The sequence below is a fragment of the Macaca nemestrina genome, chromosome 7 (genome assembly GCF_043159975.1).
Source record: "Macaca nemestrina isolate mMacNem1 chromosome 7, mMacNem.hap1, whole genome shotgun sequence".
Taxonomy (NCBI): domain Eukaryota; kingdom Metazoa; phylum Chordata; class Mammalia; order Primates; family Cercopithecidae; genus Macaca; species Macaca nemestrina.
This window is the reverse complement of record NC_092131.1, coordinates 127,652,544-127,669,615: the sequence shown is the minus strand read 5'-3', so window position 1 is coordinate 127,669,615 and position 17,072 is coordinate 127,652,544. Positions and strand designations below refer to the sequence as shown.

Here is a 17,072-nt window from a genome sequence, read left to right as displayed (position 1 = left end):
ACTTTAGGTTTGTTCAGTTTAGTAATATAACAGTACTACTACCATTTGGGGGGGGGAACTTAATGACTATTGAATGAGTAACCAAGATTAGAACCACCATATACATTCACTTGATACATATTTTTATAAAAGTGCTTGAGAATATCAGAATTATTTATGTCACATAAGGAGTTACTGCTTGTTTTCTGTGTCACCAGATTATATTAATATTTAATGATTAATTCTACTCTTTGAATTTTGTAACAAATTCCTGCTGTGGCATATTTTGCAATTTGGTTATGTTCTGCCAAAGCTGTAAGAGTTGGTGAGGTGTGTCAAAATTGGCATGACTGAATAGAAGAGCTGTCCGTTCTCATGATATGTTACTTAACTCATATATTGCTATGTTATTTCTATCTTACTCATCAAATTATCTTTTTTCTTATACATGGCTTTAATGATTATTTTAGGTATTTCCATCTCTTGACATTTCAGGTACTGAAAATAGATCAGATTTAAATAAAAGCTTGATAATCAGTATTTATGTGATAAACTTTGTCTTATTTCTTGCAACATTTACCAGCATGTAAATCCAAATTGAATATTGGTTAATGTTCACCAATATTCAATACTATATAATTGTAGTGTATTGTTATGAAAGTCAATGAATTTCCCCCAATGATGTACTTTGTTCCAAAATTTGAATCTCCTTTAATAACGTATAACACATATGATGCTTAAAAAATTTCTCACCGCTGACACTATTTGGATTGTACTTATGACGGGCATACTGGCCATTACCTCAGCATATGAGGATAAGCATATTTTAGAAATACCATGCTGGTGGCACTGGGGAGAGCTGATTAGAGCTGGAGAGACCAGAGGCAGGGAGGCCTCTTAGGACATCGTGCTCAAGGAGATAAGCAATAATCGAGGCAAGAAGAGAGGCAGTAGCAGTGGGAACTGCTGGGACAGGTTTAGGAGTCAGCATTCTGCCTTAATCATCTTTATACCCTTGCCCCATGCCTAGACCTAGATGGTACTCAGTAAGTTTTTTGGGTTTTTTTTGAGATGGAGTCTCACTCTGTCTCCCAGGCAGGAGTGCAGTGGCATAATCTCAGCTCACTGCAACCTCCGCCTTCCGGGTTCAAGTGATTCTCTTACCTCAGCCTCCCGAGTAGCTGGGATTACAGGCGCCCGCCACCACACTCAGCTAATTTTTGTGTTTTTAGTAGAGATGGGGTTTCACCATGTTGGCCAGGCTGGTCTCAGACTCCTGACCTCAGGTGATCCGCCCGCCTCAGCCTCCCAAAGTGTTGGGATTACAGGCGTGAGCCATCGCGCTCAGTCGTAAGTTTTTTAAGTCAATGAAGATAGGATCAAGAAGACTTAATAAAAAATTATTGGGCCAGGTGCTCACACCTGTAATCCCAGCACTTTGGGAGTCCGAGGTGGGCAGATCACAAGGTCAGGAGTTCGAGACCAGCCTGACGAATATGGTGAAACTCCGTCTCTACTAAAAATACAAAAATTAGCCGGGTGTGGCAGCAGACGCCTGTAGTCCCAGCTACTTGGGAGGCTGAGGCAGGAGAATTGCTTGAACCTGGAAGGCAGAGGTTGCAGTGAGCCAAGATCATGCCACTGCACTCTAGCCTGGGTGGCAGAGTGAGACTCTGTCTCAAAAGAAAAAAAAAAAAAAATCATTGAAGCCTTAGAGGACAGGGAGGCATCCAGGAGTGGCTGTTGAATGGTCGTGCCATTCCCCACCATAAAGATGGCAGGAGAAACAGGGAACCCATGTGGCAGTGTACCCACCGCCTATTGAATGAGTGACATGATCCCGAGGAACACTGCCCACCATGGATACACCAGCCATATGCCTTGGGAGCAGGTACCTGTGTAGAAAAGAGTGGAGAAGAAAAAGCACAAACATTCCCTTCCCCATTCCTGGGTGTGGCACCAGCATAAGACAGAAGTGTGAAACAGTGCTTCCTTTCACCGCTTTCCTTGCTGCTTTTCTTTTCTGGTGTCTTCTTCTCTAAGACCTCAGGCTTTCCCCTCTCCAACACCCCTTCTCAACCAATAAATCACTGGAGGGGAGGTCAATAGGAATAATGCATTCACTCTCTTCAAATACCCCAGGCTCTAGAATTACCCATCTCCTCTCCTGGTTTCAGAAATCTTGTTTTTTCAGCGGTGAGATAGCAGGAAACTGATCTGGTGAAATGCGTTCATACTACTGTATAAATGATCGATGGATTCTATTAACTGTAGTTACTTGAATTTCCAAAAGAGCTGCTCTTTTACCACTCTACCAAAGTGAAGGTGGCAAGTTGCTGCATGGAACTGGGACAGGTAGAGGAGTGTTTTTGGTCACCATTCAGGTAAGCCAGGTGGTATCAGCTCTCCTTCACTGGTCCTGTTTCATAACATTTTTGCTTCTTGCATTTTAGAGCTACCAGTTCCCTAGAACAGCAGAAATAGCATGCTCCCCTGGCCCAACCAAGAGGTGCGGCTATAGTGGCCTATCTGTACTGGGGAGGGGACACCCCAGATCTGATATTGATAGGTTCACCCAACAGCAGGGATGTCCCGTGCCATGTGTAATACCCCCTCTTCTTTTATGGCTCCAGAATGTCCAGTGACTACACAGCACTGTGCTGAGCCGTTCACATACACCAGCCTATCTTTGTGCTTGTAACAGTCTATGAGGGAAGCATTATTACTCCCATTCTACAGGTGGGGAAATTAAGACTTAGAGAGAAAAGGTAATTTGCTCAAGGCCTTGTAGCTAGAAATTGCAGGAGCTAACACATACCACTCTTGGCATGGCAGTTTAGACATGGACAGCTTTAGGATGGGGAGACTGAAAACCCAGGAAACATGTTGAGGCTTCTATTAAAATACACTACTCAGCCAGGCATAGTGGCTCATGCCTGTAATCCTAACACTTTGGGAGGCCGAGGTGGGCGGATTATGAGGTCAAGAGATTGGGACCATCCTGGCCCACCTGGTGAAACCCTCTCTCTACTAAAAATACAAAAATTAGCTGAGTGTGGTGGTACACACCTGTAGTCCCAGCTACTTGGGAGGCTGAGGCAGGAGAATCGCTTGAACCCAGGAGGCAGAGGTTGCAATGAGCCGAGATCTTGCCACTGCACCCCAGCCTGGTAACAGAGCGAGATTCCGTCTCAAAAAATAAATGAATAAAAATAAATTAAAAAATAAATAAATAAAATGAAATGAAATACACTACTCAGGAGGCTGAGGTGAGAGGATCGCATGAGCCCAGGAATTCAAGTCCAGCCTGGGCAACATAGCAAGACCCTGTCTCTGAAAAAAAAATTAACAGTGTGGAGTCATTGCACTGAAGAGTCATAAAGGGGTAAATGAAACAATACATCCCAGAGAAGAGAAAGAGCTTTGTTGTAATACCTAGATGGGAGGTTCTTTGAGTGTTCCCCATTGCTTCCTATTTAAAGTCCAAACTCCTTTACTTAGAATTGATTATAGAAACTTTTGGAAAATCTAAATAGGTGAAAAGGAGGGATGAGAGTAAAAGAGGAAACTACTATCACTCTAGACCTTTTCCTTTCCTTTTTGCTATCTCTGTGATCATCTAAAACAAAATGAACAACGCTTACTGTTGTATAACTTGCTTTTCTTATAAATAGTCCTGAATATCTTTCAAAAATATATAGTTTTGATTTTTTTTTTTTTTTTTTTTTTTTTTTTTTTTTTTGAGATGGAGTCTTGCTCTGTCGCCTAGGCTGGAGTGTAGTGGTGCCATCTCGGCTCACTGCAAGCTCCGCCTCCCGGGTTCCCGCCATTCTTCTGCCTCAGCCTCCTGAGTAGCTGGGACTACAGGCACCTGCCACCACGTCCAGCTAATTTTTTTGTATTTTTAGTAGAGACGGGATTTCACCATGTTAGCCAGGATGGTCTCGATCTCCTAACCTCGTGATCCACCTGCCTCGGCCTCCCAAAGTGCTGGGATTACAGGTGTGAGCCACCGTGCCCGGCCTGGTTTCGAATTTTTAAGGCAGTGGCATCTACTGATTGTGTGGTTTCTTTCATTTTTTCAGTAATTATAGTGTCTTTACTATGGCGAGAGTAAATAGTCCACTATGTTTTCTCCTTCGAGATGTAATTTTACACATTTAACTTTGTGATTCATTGGAAGCGTATCTGGACATGAAACAAGAAGCAAAGCTCTAATTTCATTCCTGCCCCCTACCCTCCTCCCTAGCTAATTTCTCTGATTCCAATTGTTGAAAACCCCTTTAATGTCCATCAGTTTGGGCTGCTGGCTGGGTGTGGTGGCTTATGTCTGTGATCCCAGAACTTTGGGAGGCAGGGGCTGGCAGATCACCTGAGGTCAGGAGTTCAAGACCAGCCTGGCCAGCATGGTGAAACCCTGTCTCTACTAAAAATACAAAAAAATTAGCCAGGTGTGGTGGTGCACACCTGTAGTCCTGGCTGCTTAGGAGACTGAGGCAGGAGAATCGCTTGAACCTGGGAGGTGGAAGTTACAATGAGCTGAGATCGCGCCACTGCACTCCAGCCTGGGCGACACAGTGAGACTCTGTCTCAAAAAACAAGAGAGAAAGATGGGTTGCTTTCTTCATTATATAAAATATTACATTTCTATATGCCAGGGACTACATCAGGCCTATCAGGTCTGTTCTACTGATCCTTCTCTTGACTCTTGAACTAGTACCATATTCTCTTAATAATGGCATTTCTGTAATGTATTATCCCTTCCTTACACTGATTCCTCAAACATTTCTTAGCAGCTGGTCATAGTGGCTTAGACCTGAAATCCCAGCACTCTGGGGGCCAAGGTGGAAGAATCACTTGAGCCTAGGAGTTTGAGACCAGCCTGGGCAAAATGTTGAGACTCTGTCTCTATAAAATTAAATTTTTTTTCTTAGCTATTTTATCTGTTTGTTCCTTCATATGAAATTTAGAAACCTAGCCAGGCATGGTGGCTTACGCCTGTAATCCTGGCACTTTGGGAGGCCGAGGTGGGCGGATCACCTGAGATCAGGAGTTCGAGACCAGCCTGGCCAACATGGTGAAACCCCATCTCTACTAAAAATACAAAAAAAAAAAAAAAAAAAAAAACCATTAGCGAGGCATGGTGGCTCACACCTGTAGTCCCAGCTACTTGAGAGGCTGAGGCACAAGAATCACTTGAACTCGGGAAGCAGAAGTTGCAGTGAGCCAAGATTGTGCCACTGCACTCCAGCCTGGGCAACAGAGTGAGAACTAGTCTCAAAAAGAAAAAAAAAAAAGAAAGAAATTTAGAATACTTTGGTTAAGTTTCAAAAATAATTTAATTGCCTTAAACCTGTTTATTAACTCAAGGAGAATTAATAATTTTATAATATTTAGTCTCTCTTTTTGGGACCTTGATACAGTCTTCTGTTTTTTTAGACTTTATCTCTTAGTAGGTTTTTGTAATTTTCTAGGTATTTTGTACCTTTTTAAAATTAAAAACAAGTTTTTTAGAGATGGGGTTCTTGCTGTGTTGCCTAGGCTGGCCTTGAACTCCTGGGTATAAGCAATCCTCTCACCTCAGCCTCCCTAGTAGCTGGGACTATAGGCACACAACCATGGCTTTGTAGAATTTTTTAAATAGCTGCTGTGAATGGGAAGATGGAATTTTCCCCATATTTCTTTTCGTTTGCTTTGCTAAGATAGAATTATGCTATTTTTCTTTCTTAATTATTATGTAATCTAGCCACTTTGGTGAGCAATTTCTTATTAAGTTAGTGGTGTTTTTCCTCATTATTTTGAGTATTCCAGAAGCAAATAAATAATTATTTTGCCTTTCTGAAGATACAGTTAAGTCTGGGTTCTTGTCATGGAGCCCTTCTGGGCAGTTGCCCACTTCACCTCTGCCTCCTCCAAAGTGCCAAGCACACAGTAGGTACTCAGTGAGTGTCCTTTGAATGAAGGTAAAGGAACCGCCTGGCTAAGGTCATTCCTGGCCCTGGGTGGCAGCCCTTTGATTCAGGGTCTGCACCTCAGTCTTACCAGAGGGCTGGGGGCTTTTAGACCCAAGTGTCTGATTCAGGCTGGCCACCTCACAGACACTTGCTACCCATTTCCATGTGGAGTGGGAGCAGGGGCCAGTCTCCCTAAGGAGACCCCATTCAGGACAAAAGAAGCTTAGAAAAAGGACACAGCGGAGGCGATGGCCATCCAGAAGGTCTTGCTCTCTATCCAGCCAGGCTGCCTGAGGCGTGCCCTTCCAGGCTTGGAGCCCTGTCTCCAAGGAAAGGGATCCAACATCAGACACAGCCCCTCTCCCCAAGGGTCCAAGATCCAAAGTGGGAAACTGACAACTGTTTCTTATTCTCCTCCCTTTATTCCTATACCCTATAGAATTGCCCATATTTATTAGTATTCTGTTTTTTGATTTCAAAAAAAGGAATACATTCATACATTCACAAGGCTCAAACATAATCTAAAAAGGTATACAGTGAATGTCTTACTCTACCCTCATTCCACCCATCCCGTAGCCACTTTTAATAATTTGTGTGTCCTTTTAAGATTTATTTATTCAAATACAATCAAATATGAAGATATTCTTATTTTTCCCCATTCTTACACAAAAGGTAGTATCTGATACACACATTTCTGCACCTTGATTTCTAACTTAAAATATATATCATAATAACACAAATAGTTAGCATTTATTGAACACTCATTGTATGCCAGTCATTTTTCAAACTTTCATCCATATATTTAACTCATTTAATCCTTCCAGTACTCCTATTATTAACCTCATTTCTCCATGGAGAATTTTCCTTATCATTATATAGATTCCTCAGTGGCTTACAGCTACATAGTATTTGTTGTATGGGTGGATCATAATTTATGTAACTAATTGCCTTGTAATGGACACGTGGGTGGCTTCTAATTCTTTGCTATTGTGGACTGTGCTGCAGTGAATAAATTGTATGGATATCATCTTGTTATGTGTGGAGATAGAGCTGTGGAGCAGATCCATAGAAAGAGGATTGCTGGGATAAATGCATTTGTAATTCTGATGGGTATTGCCAAATTGCCGTCTTCAGAGTTATTAGTTCTTTTCATAATTGCTTAGTATTTCTAATTAAGCGTAGCATTGATGAGCACTGTGTATCAGTCTGGCTGGCTAGTAGGCTCTCTGTTGCTGGTTCCAGAACAAGTTGATCTCAACATGGTCCCAGATGAGACCCTTTCTTCTGGCCTCAGGTGGGCTGACTAATTCCTCTTTTTTTTTTTTTTCTTTTGGATGGAGTCTTGCTCTGTTGACCAGACTGGAGTACAGTGGTGCTATTTTGGCTCACTGTAACCTCCGCCTCTTGGGTTCAAGCAGTTTTCCCACCTCAGCCTCCCGAGTAGCTCGGATTACTGGCGCAGGCCACCAAGACTTATTCTGAATATCACTGCCGGTGAGGGTAAATTACAGCAATATTTCTGGGGAAGTAACAGTATTTTCCCTGGTAATATTTGAAGAAGCAGCCTTGTAATGGTTAAGAACATGGACTCTGAGCTGGACTACCTGAGTTTTTATATTTTCTTTTTTTTTTTTTTGAGACGGAGTCTCACTCTGTCGCCCAGACTGGAGTGCAGTGGCCGGATCTGAGCTCACTGCAAGCTCCGCCTCCCGGGTTTACGCCATTCTCCTGCCTCAGCCTCCGGAGTAGCTGGGACTACAGGCGCCCGCCACCTCGCCCGACTAGTTTTTTGTATTTTTTTTTTTAAGTAGAGACGGGGTTTCACCATGTTAGCCTGGTCTCGTTCTCCTGACCTCGTGATCCGCCCGTCTCGGCCTCCCAAAGTCCTGGGATTACAGGCTTGAGCCACCGCGCCCGGCCGGGTTTTTATATTTTGTTTTGCTGCTGTAACAAATTACCACAAATTTAGGGGCTTAAATCAATGTAAATGTATTCTCTCATGGTTCTGGAGGTAAGAAGTCTGAAACAGGTCTCACTGAGGTATATTAAGGTGTCAGCAGGCTTTGCTCCTTTGGGAGGCTCTCAGGCAGAATGTTTTCTTGCCTTTCCCAGCTTCTAGAGGCTGCCCACATTCCTTGGTGCATGCCCCCTTTCTGTCTTCAAAGCAGCAACATCACAACACTCCCACCTCTGCATTCATCACATCTCCCCTCATTCTTCTGCCTCCCTGCCCTTTCCTTTGTAAGGATTCACGTGATTACATTGAACCCACCCAGATAATCTAGAATGATCTCTTTATCTCGAGGTCCTTAATTGAGTAACACCTGCAAAGACCCTTTTGCCATAGTAAGGTGACATATTCACAGGTCTCAGGAATTTGCACGTGGACATCTTTAGAGGCCACTATTCTGCCTACTAGAGTTTGCATCTAGACTCTACCACTTACTAATCGTGTGAGCTTGAACAAATTATTTCGCCTCTTGCACCAGTTTTCTCATCCTTAAAATGGGGATAATAATGTTATCTATTCCATTGGATTGTCAGGAGGATTGAATGAATTGATATTTGCCAACACTTATAATAGTGTCTGATACACAATAAATGCTATGGAAGTATCTGCTAGCTAAAATATATTAACCAGGCTAGGAGTGGTGGCTCACGCCTGTAATCCCAACACTTTGGGAGGCTGAGGCGGATGGATCACCTGAGGTCGGGAGTTCGAGACCAGCCTGACCAACATGGAGAAACCTTGTCTCTACTAAAAATACAAAATTAGCCGGGGTGGTGGTGCATGCCTGTAATCCCAGCTACTCGGGAGGCTGAGGCAGGAGAATCGCTTGAACCCGGGAGACGGAGGTTGTGGTGAGCCAAGATGGCGCCATTGCACTCCAGCTTGGGCAACAAGAGCGAAACTCCGTCTCAAAAAAAAAAAAAAAAAAAATTAACCAAATAAAAATATTAAAATACAAACACTTTGATCTAGCAAGCCTATATTTATAATCTATTTCATAGGAACAAAAGCATCCATGTTTAGGCTATATAACTTGGATATTACTAAAGTGTTGTCCATATTGGCACCAAAAGAAAAAAAGGAAAGGAAAAGAAAGAAAGAAAATGCACAAACAGGAAATTACCTGAATGCCAGCAAAACGAGTGATTGAATCAATTGTAGCCCATCTGGGATATACCAGAGCTATTAAAGAGAATACATCTGATCTGTGCCTATGCACCTAGAGGAATGCTCTGAGTGAAAGTTTGTTAAGAGGAGGAAGTTACAAAGTAATTATATGAGTTGATTTCTTTCTTTTTTCTTTTTCTTGTTTTTTTTTTTTGAGGCGGAGTTTCGCTCTTGTTGCCCAGGCTGGAGTGCAATGGCACCATCTCAGCTCACTGCAACCTCCGTCTCCCAGGTTCAAGCAATTCTCCTGCCTCAGCCTCCCAAGTAGCTGGGATTACAGGCATGCGGCACCACACCCGCCTAATTTTGTATTTTTAATAGAGACGGGGTTTCTCTATGTTGGTCAGGCTGGTCTCGAACTCCCAACCTCAGGTGATCCGCCCGCCTCGGCCTCCCAAAGTGCTGGGATTACAGGCGTGAGCCACCGCGCCCGGCCGATTTCTTTCTTTTCTTTCTTTTTCTTTTTTTTTTTTGACAAACGTCAATCCCCAAAATTGTAGATATCCAGGTCAATCATTTAACATGTTCTGTTTCTTCCTCTGGGAAATATGCATAACAATAATTCTCATCCAAGGGGCTCTCGCAAAGGTTAAGTGGCATGGCTGACATGTGTCAAGTCTGTACCATCCTGCAAGCAGCTGCCAGTCTGGCATTTGTGTAAAGCGGTTTCACTGGAGAGAGGTGTGGAAGGGTGCACCCCACAATGCTCACCTGGTGCTTCCTCAGTGAGGAAGGGAAATTCAGAAGTGGTGGAAAGAGATGATTGTCGTTTCGTATATCTTTGTATTGTTTCCCGGATGTTGAAATTGTTACTGTAGTAACTTTTTATACTCGTGTTATTGGTAGTTTGGATACTATCACCATAACCACAAACAATGAATTGGGAAAAGCAGAAACCTAGAAACACGCCATGATTCAAAGTCTGGTAATTTTGGAAAAGGAATTTTATAACGAACGTTTTAAGAGGAAAAAGTCAGGAGAGTCCTAACCCAGGCCAACCTTGTGTGTCCACAGCATCTACTGCAGAGGCTGTTCCAAGCCGCTGTGCTGCTCGTGCGCTCTCCTTGACAGCGGCCACAGTGAGCTCAAGTGCGACATCAGCGCAGAGATCCAGCAGCGACAGGAGGAGCTGGATGCCATGACGCAGGCGCTGCAGGAGCAGGATAGTGCCTTTGGCGCGGTGCACGCGCAGATGCACGCGGCTGTCGGCCAGCTGGGCCGCGCGCGCGCCGAGACCGAGGAGCTGATCCGCGCGCGCGTGCGCGAGGTGGTAGCTCACTTGCAGGCGCAGGAGCGCGAGCTGCTGGAGGCAGTGGACGCACGGTACCAGCGCGACTACAAGGAGATGGCCAGTCGGCTGGGCCGCCTGGACGCTGTGCTGCAGCGCATCCGCACGGGCAGCGCGCTGGTGCAGAGGATGAAGTGCTACGCATCGGACCAGGAGGTGCTGGACATGCACAGTTTCCTGCGCCAGGCGCTCTGCCGCTTGCGCCAGGAGGAACCCCAGAGCCTGCAAGCCGCTGTGCGCACGGACGGTTTTGACGAGTTCAAGGTGCGCCTGCAGGACCTCAGCTCTTGCATCACCCAGGGGACAGGTAAGTACGCAAGCCACCATCCTGGGCGCCCTGTGCCTCTGCTGCACCCTAGGGAAGGCGAGTCAGAAGAGATCGTCTCCATTTGACAGAAAAGGAAACTGGGTTTTTATTCAGTCTTTGGGATTTGGTAAGGTCTTAGGTTCCAGGACACAGGATAAGGGGGAGATAAGGCCCTGACAAAGGGCTGCAGCCACCCAGAGGGGACACGTTTTACTAATTTACAAGACTCTGGATTGACCTAGCGATGACTCATGGGGAACGAAAAACTGCAAAGCTGAGAATCAGACCCAGTATCATTTTGGCGCCAGAGGGACCAACCACTTCAGGAGGTTCTCTTAAGCCACCAGTGTCTCGGAACAGAGAAGTCAATTGGGACCTGGGGTTAGGGTAGAAGGGAGCTAAGAAAACCTCCGGGAGATGATTGGATGCTTACCCAAAACCGTACAGTGGCTCAGTGGAGGAGACCTCTTGTCTCTAGGATGACCTGCTGTCTGACAACCTTTGCACGCCCTGCCTAGTGTTGGGCACTTGAGAGGTAAGGAGACACAGACCAGTTTCTGATCTCAAGGAGCCAGAGCCACATCACATAGCTGGAGAATGAGACAGTGCTCAGCTCTGCAATCCAAATCCGGGAGATGTGGCAGCTGTGTATTAGCTGGAATAAGGGGACTTTCAAAGTAAGGGGTGAGGGGAGTGCACAGGAGGGTCTCCAGGACTCTTTGACTAAATCTCCAAGCTGGAATGTGAGCTCTGAGCAGCTGGTATAGGACGCCCTTACTGGGAAAGGGGAGGGAGGCTACGGAATCTGAAGGCACCTGGGTATGTGCCAGTGACAGAGAGCTTACTTACTTCTCCTGGAGCTGGACATGGATCATAAAGGATAATCTTAGAGGGCCTGGACCTGTGCCTTCTCTACCTAGGCAGTGAGTGTTACCCATATTAAGGAAGTGACGCCACAGAGTTTACACAGCTTGTCTTAGGTGTTATAACTGGGCAGTGGCAGAGAGAAGGATTATTTTATTCTGAAGCATAAGAGATTTAGATTTAATAAAAACCAGCCTGCAGATAAGGAAGATCATGGAGCTCTCACTATATGCAGAGAGTCAGTGAGCTGGGAATGATGGCTTTATGATTGCTCACACTTAGCCTTGCTGGTGGCTCAGAGATGCAGAGAGGTGCACTTGGAGTTTGGAGCCAAAAGCAAGCACTGTAATGCCACCTCTCTTTCCCTTCTGGCTGGGTTCCTGCCCACTGAATTCGAGAGAGCTCTCCTTCCAGCTGCCCCTCCAGGGAGTTGTCCAGTGCTGTGGGATGCCCTAGAAAATGGGTAACCAGGAAAAGCAACAGGGACCTCCTGTCTGTCACTGTCCCAGGTCAGGATGTCCCTTACCAGCATTTCCTTGACCTGCCTGTGACCTTCTCTGTGTTCTACAGATGCAGCTGTAGCCAAGAAAGCCAGCCCAGAGGCTGCCAGCACTCCCAGGGATCCCACTGACGTTGACTTGGTGAGATGGGTTTGAGGTCTGAAGGGGAGGCGGTGGGGCCCAGCAGGTCAGGCAGGTTGTGAGTCCTGCTATCCCTGTGTGTGCAGGGAGAGTGTCTGAGTGAGGGACAGCAAGTGGCTGGATTGGAAATTTCAGTGAGAGGAAGTAAAGGGAGACAGTAAGGAAGGGTTGGCTGGCTACCTGGCTGACTCTAGGCTCCTAAATGCCGAAGTTGCTCTTGATGGCCCGTGAGTCAGGTTCAGTGGGGGTTAGATGTGGGGTAGACGGACGGCTACAGATCAGGGCTGCTGCAGAGGGAATTCCAGCATTAGATGGCATATGGGTGCCTTCCAGCCATGAGAAACTATGGTTGTCAGATGTATGGTTAGATATAGGGTCAGCAGCCCTAAGGGATGTGGCAGATGTCCTCTCCCCTCCTGCACCCTGTCCTCAGTGTGTGAGCCTTCTCTTGGAGTCAGCATAGGTGGGCCTTCCCCCGCTGTTCCCCACAGGTGGTTCTTGGAAAGGAATGGGAAATGAAGCCAGGAGTCAGATCTCGATCCCAGTTGCCCAGGTTCTGCTGGTGTGATTCCAGGGCCACCATACATGTAAGAAACCAGAGTGTCTCAGGGTTGGAAGGTATCCATGTCCCATCTAATGCTGGCGTTCCCTCTGCAGCATCCCTGAGCCGTGGCTGTCCAGCTTTCATGTACACATCTCCAGGGACAGGAAGCTTACTCATTCTAGAGGCAGCTGCTCCCAACTCTGGACTGCTCTGACTTAGAAAGTGCTTCTCTGGGTGGAAATGCAGTGGTGTCCCTTTGACTTGCCCCCTTTGGCACTCACAAGTATGGCTCCTCTCCACCAGAATAAGCATCCTCGGTTTCTTCCTGGACCTGGCGTCTGGTCTCTTCCCCAGCCTGGTCACTCAGATTTGTGTGCACCTAGCCTATCAAGGGTCTGGCCCCAGGACTGGCCAGTCCTTCATGGACAGCAGGTCTTCTGGTGGTGGGTAGGGGCCTAGCTTTTGCCATGGCATGACCCATAGGAGAGAGAGAGTGCTGTAGGTTGAGGCAATCAGGAGAGGCTTCCTGGAAGAGACAGGACTTAAGAGTCTCAGAGTTTTAGAGCCAGGCAAGAGCATGGAGTCTAACCCCCTTTTTTTTTAAACAGAGGACGAAGCTAAGGCCCAGAAAGAGGATGTGACTTACCTAAGGCTACACACAGCAAGTTAGGGGCAAGATTAAAAGCTGACTCTGTTTTTGTTTGTTTGATTGATTGTTTTTTAGATGAAGTCTCGCTCTGTTGTTCAGGCTGGTGTGTAGTGGCACAATCTCAGCTCACTACAACCTCTGCTTCCAGGGTTCAAGCCATTCTCCTGCCTCAGCCTCCCTAGTAGCTGGGACTACAGGCACGCACCACTATGCCTGGCTAATTTTTGTATTTTTTAGTAGAGATGGAATTTCATCATATTGGCCAGGCTGGTCTTGAACTCCTGACCTCATGATCTGCCTGCCTCGGTCTCCCAAAGTGCTGGGATAACAGGCGTGAGCCACCGCGCCCAGCCTAAAAGCTGACTCTTAACTGCCTTGGGTACTGCATTCCTATATACACAACCTCAAAGTAAAAAGAGGACTTAAAAAAAAAAAAAAAAAAATATATATATATATATATATATATATATATATATATACACATACACACACACACACATAATACAATCACATAGTCAGAAATAAAAACATAGAAAGTGATTAATAGTGTCTTACTCCCACTTCAGCCCCCAGTTCTTATGCCCATATAACTATCTTTTAAAAATTTATTTTGAGACAGTCTTGCTCTGTCACCCAGGCTGGAGTGCAGTGACACAATCTCGGCTCACTGCAACCTCTGCCTCCTGGGTACAAACCATTCTCATGCCTCAGCTTCCTGAGTAGCTGGGATTATAGGTGTGCGCTACTACACCCAGCTAATTTTTTGCATTTTTAGGAGAGATAGAGTTTTGCTATGTTAGCCAGGATAGTCTCAAATTTCTGGCCTCAAGTGATCCACCCACCTCAGCCTCCCAAAAGTGCTGGAATTACAGGCATGAGCCACCGTACCCCGCCTCTTTTTAAATTTCTTATATATCCTTCCACAATTTATTTATGTAATTACAAGCAAATATTATTACAGATATTTGCCTTTTGCATTCTGTGCTTCACAAAGGTAGCATAATACCATATACACACGGCATCATACCAGAATTCTTATCCTATCAATAGGTGGAGAGCTTCCTGATACCTGCATAATGGACCATTAAATGGATATGGCAGGCTTTATTTAGCCAGCTCCTTGTTGCTGCATATTTAGGTTGTTTTGCTATTACAAACAATGCTACAATGGATGATGTTCGCAAATAAATAATATAAAATAATAAGGCTGGGTATGGTGGCTCACACCTGTAAACCCAGAACCTTGGGACACTAAGGCGGGCAGATTGCTTGAGCCCAGGAATTTGAGACCAGCCTCGGCAACGTGGTGAGATCCTGTTTCTACAAAAAGTGTAAAAATCAGCCAGTTAATCCCAGCACTCTGGGAGGCCGAGAAGGGTGGATCACGAAGTCAGGAGATCGAGACCATCCTGGCTAACATGGTGAAACCCCGTCTCTACTAAAAAATACAAAAAACTAGCTGGGCGAGGTGGCGGGCGCCTGTAGTCTCAGTTACTCGGGAGGCTGAGGCGGGAGAATGGCGTGAACCCGCGAGGCGGAGCTTGCTGTGAGCCGAGATCCGGCCACTGCACTCCAGCCTGGGCGACAGAGCGAGACTCCGTCTCAAAAAAAAAAAAAAAAAAAAAATCAGCCAGTTGTGGTGGCATGTGCCTATAATCCCAGGTACTCAGGAGACTGAGGTGAGAGGATCACCTGAGCCCAGGGAGTTTGAGGTTGCAGTGAGCTGTGATCACACCACTGCATTGTAGCCTGAGTGACAGAGTGAGACCCTGTCTCAAAAAACAAACAAACAAATAAAATCAAAATAATAATGGGGAAGTGCACTTGGTCCACAGACTCAGCTGTCTTCCAGGTGCTAGTCATTGGTGAATGAACAGTAAGAGAGCCTGCACTGTCTTGTGTGAAGGTCTAGGTATTTTGGGTCTTTGTCTTGATAAAATCAGAATAGACGTGGCCTGTCACTATCAGCTAGGAAGCAGTTTGAACTTGGACTATTAGAGGGTTGCTCTTTTTGCGGAGCCTCTGGCTTCAGTCCTTGCCTGGGGATGGCAGTGGAGCTGAGGGAAGAAAGTGGGGAACACAGTGTGAGTGCAAGGACAGGTGAGGCAGGCACAGACGGCTGTCCTAAGGGAAAGTGCTCCATCAGCTGTGCCAGGAGAGAAGCAGCTCTTGGGTCCATGTTTCTGCCTTAGAAGGCGGGAGTTGGGCATCTAGCTCCAGCGCTCCTCCCTCTTGAAACTGCTGGTTTGTTTACTTTCATTGCAACTATATGCCTGGAAGAGATGAAGAGAAAACTCAACAGGCTTCACTAGGATTGTTTGGGTGGGGCGGCAGCAGCTCGGATATTTTCCCTCCTCTGTTTCTCATAGGCTTTTTGTAATCATGTTATAATACTTTAATGGAAAAAAATAAATTTATTATTTAAAGCTATAAAAATTATAAATCCGTCATTATGATGTGTTTTTCTCTACTAAGCCCTCTGGTGTGTTCCCTGTTTTATTAACGTGGATGGAGGGTGTGTCAGGGAGGTTGGGACAGAGGCAGAGAGGAGGCCAGCCCGGCCTTTGGGGAGTTCGTGACCTGTCTGGAAAGAGGGTCTTTTACATACCAGCAGTTTGCAGAGCCAGACACAGAATGATAGAGCAGGACCTTTTAAACTCCTTTTTGAAGAAAAAAAAAAAAAAGTTTAATTTTGGTAAAATACACATAACATAAAATATTTCATCTTAACCATTTCAAAATGTTCAGTTCAGTGTATACTGAGTGTACAGTTCTGTAGCATTGAGTACATTCACACTGCTGTGCAGCCATCGCCACCACCCGTTCCAGAACGATTTTCATCTTCCCAAGCTGGAACTCTGTCCCCATAAAACAGTCGCTCCCCAAGCTGCCTCCCCTCAGCCCTGGTGACCCTTGTCTACTTTCTGTCTCTGTGATTTTCACTACTCTAGGTACCTCCTATAAGTGGAATCACACAGTATTTGTCCTTTTGTGACTGGCCAATTTCACTTAGCACAATGTTCTCAAGGTTCATCCATGTAGCATGTGTCAGAATTTCCTTTCTTGTTAAAGCTGAATAATAATATCCCATAATGTGTATATGCCACATTTTGTTGATCCATTCGTCCGTTGATGGACACTTGGCTTTTTCCATTTTTTGGCTATTGTGAATATGCTACTGTGAACATGGTGTACAAATATATCCTTGAGACCTTGCTTTCAATTATTTTGCATGTTTACTGAGAAGTGGAATCACTGGATTATATGGTAATTCTATTTTTAATTTTTTTTGAGGAATCACCATGCTGTTTTCCATTTTTTATTGCACAATTTGACATTTCCACCAGCACTGTATAAAAGTTTTGACTGGAGAGAATACAGCTTCACCAACATTTGTTATATTGTCTCTCTCTCTTTTTTTCTTAAATAATAGTCATTCTAATGTGTATGAGGTGGGTTAAACTCTTTTTTGACCACTATCCTCTATTAAAAATGTATATATTTTACATCTTAACTTATAGTGTATACATATGCACACACATACTGTAGCTAAAGGAGAAGTTTTATAAAATAGGCTGGGTGCAGTGGCTCACGCCTGTAATCCCAGCACTTTGGGAGGCAGAGGCAAGTGGATCACCTGAGGTCAGGAGTTCAAGACCAGCCTGGCC

General features: G+C 45.2%; 1 protein-coding gene across 19 annotated transcripts in view; it reads left to right on the top strand.

Annotated features, from left to right (window-relative positions):
- Positions 1-17,072, top strand: part of LOC105463766 (PML nuclear body scaffold) — a 56,100-nt gene that overhangs the window by 19,714 nt on the left and 19,314 nt on the right. For 17 of the 19 annotated variants that reach the window (XM_011711037.2, XM_011711036.2, XM_011711041.2 and 14 more), the window contains exons 3-4: positions 10,126-10,706; positions 12,141-12,211. In XM_011711037.2, coding sequence (XP_011709339.1) covers positions 10,126-10,706; positions 12,141-12,211 — 652 coding nt within the window. Of the gene's footprint in view, positions 1-10,125; positions 10,707-12,140; positions 12,212-12,702; positions 13,852-17,072 lie in introns of those variants that run through there. The other 2 variants (XM_011711053.2, XM_011711054.2) reach the window with 2 other exon arrangements.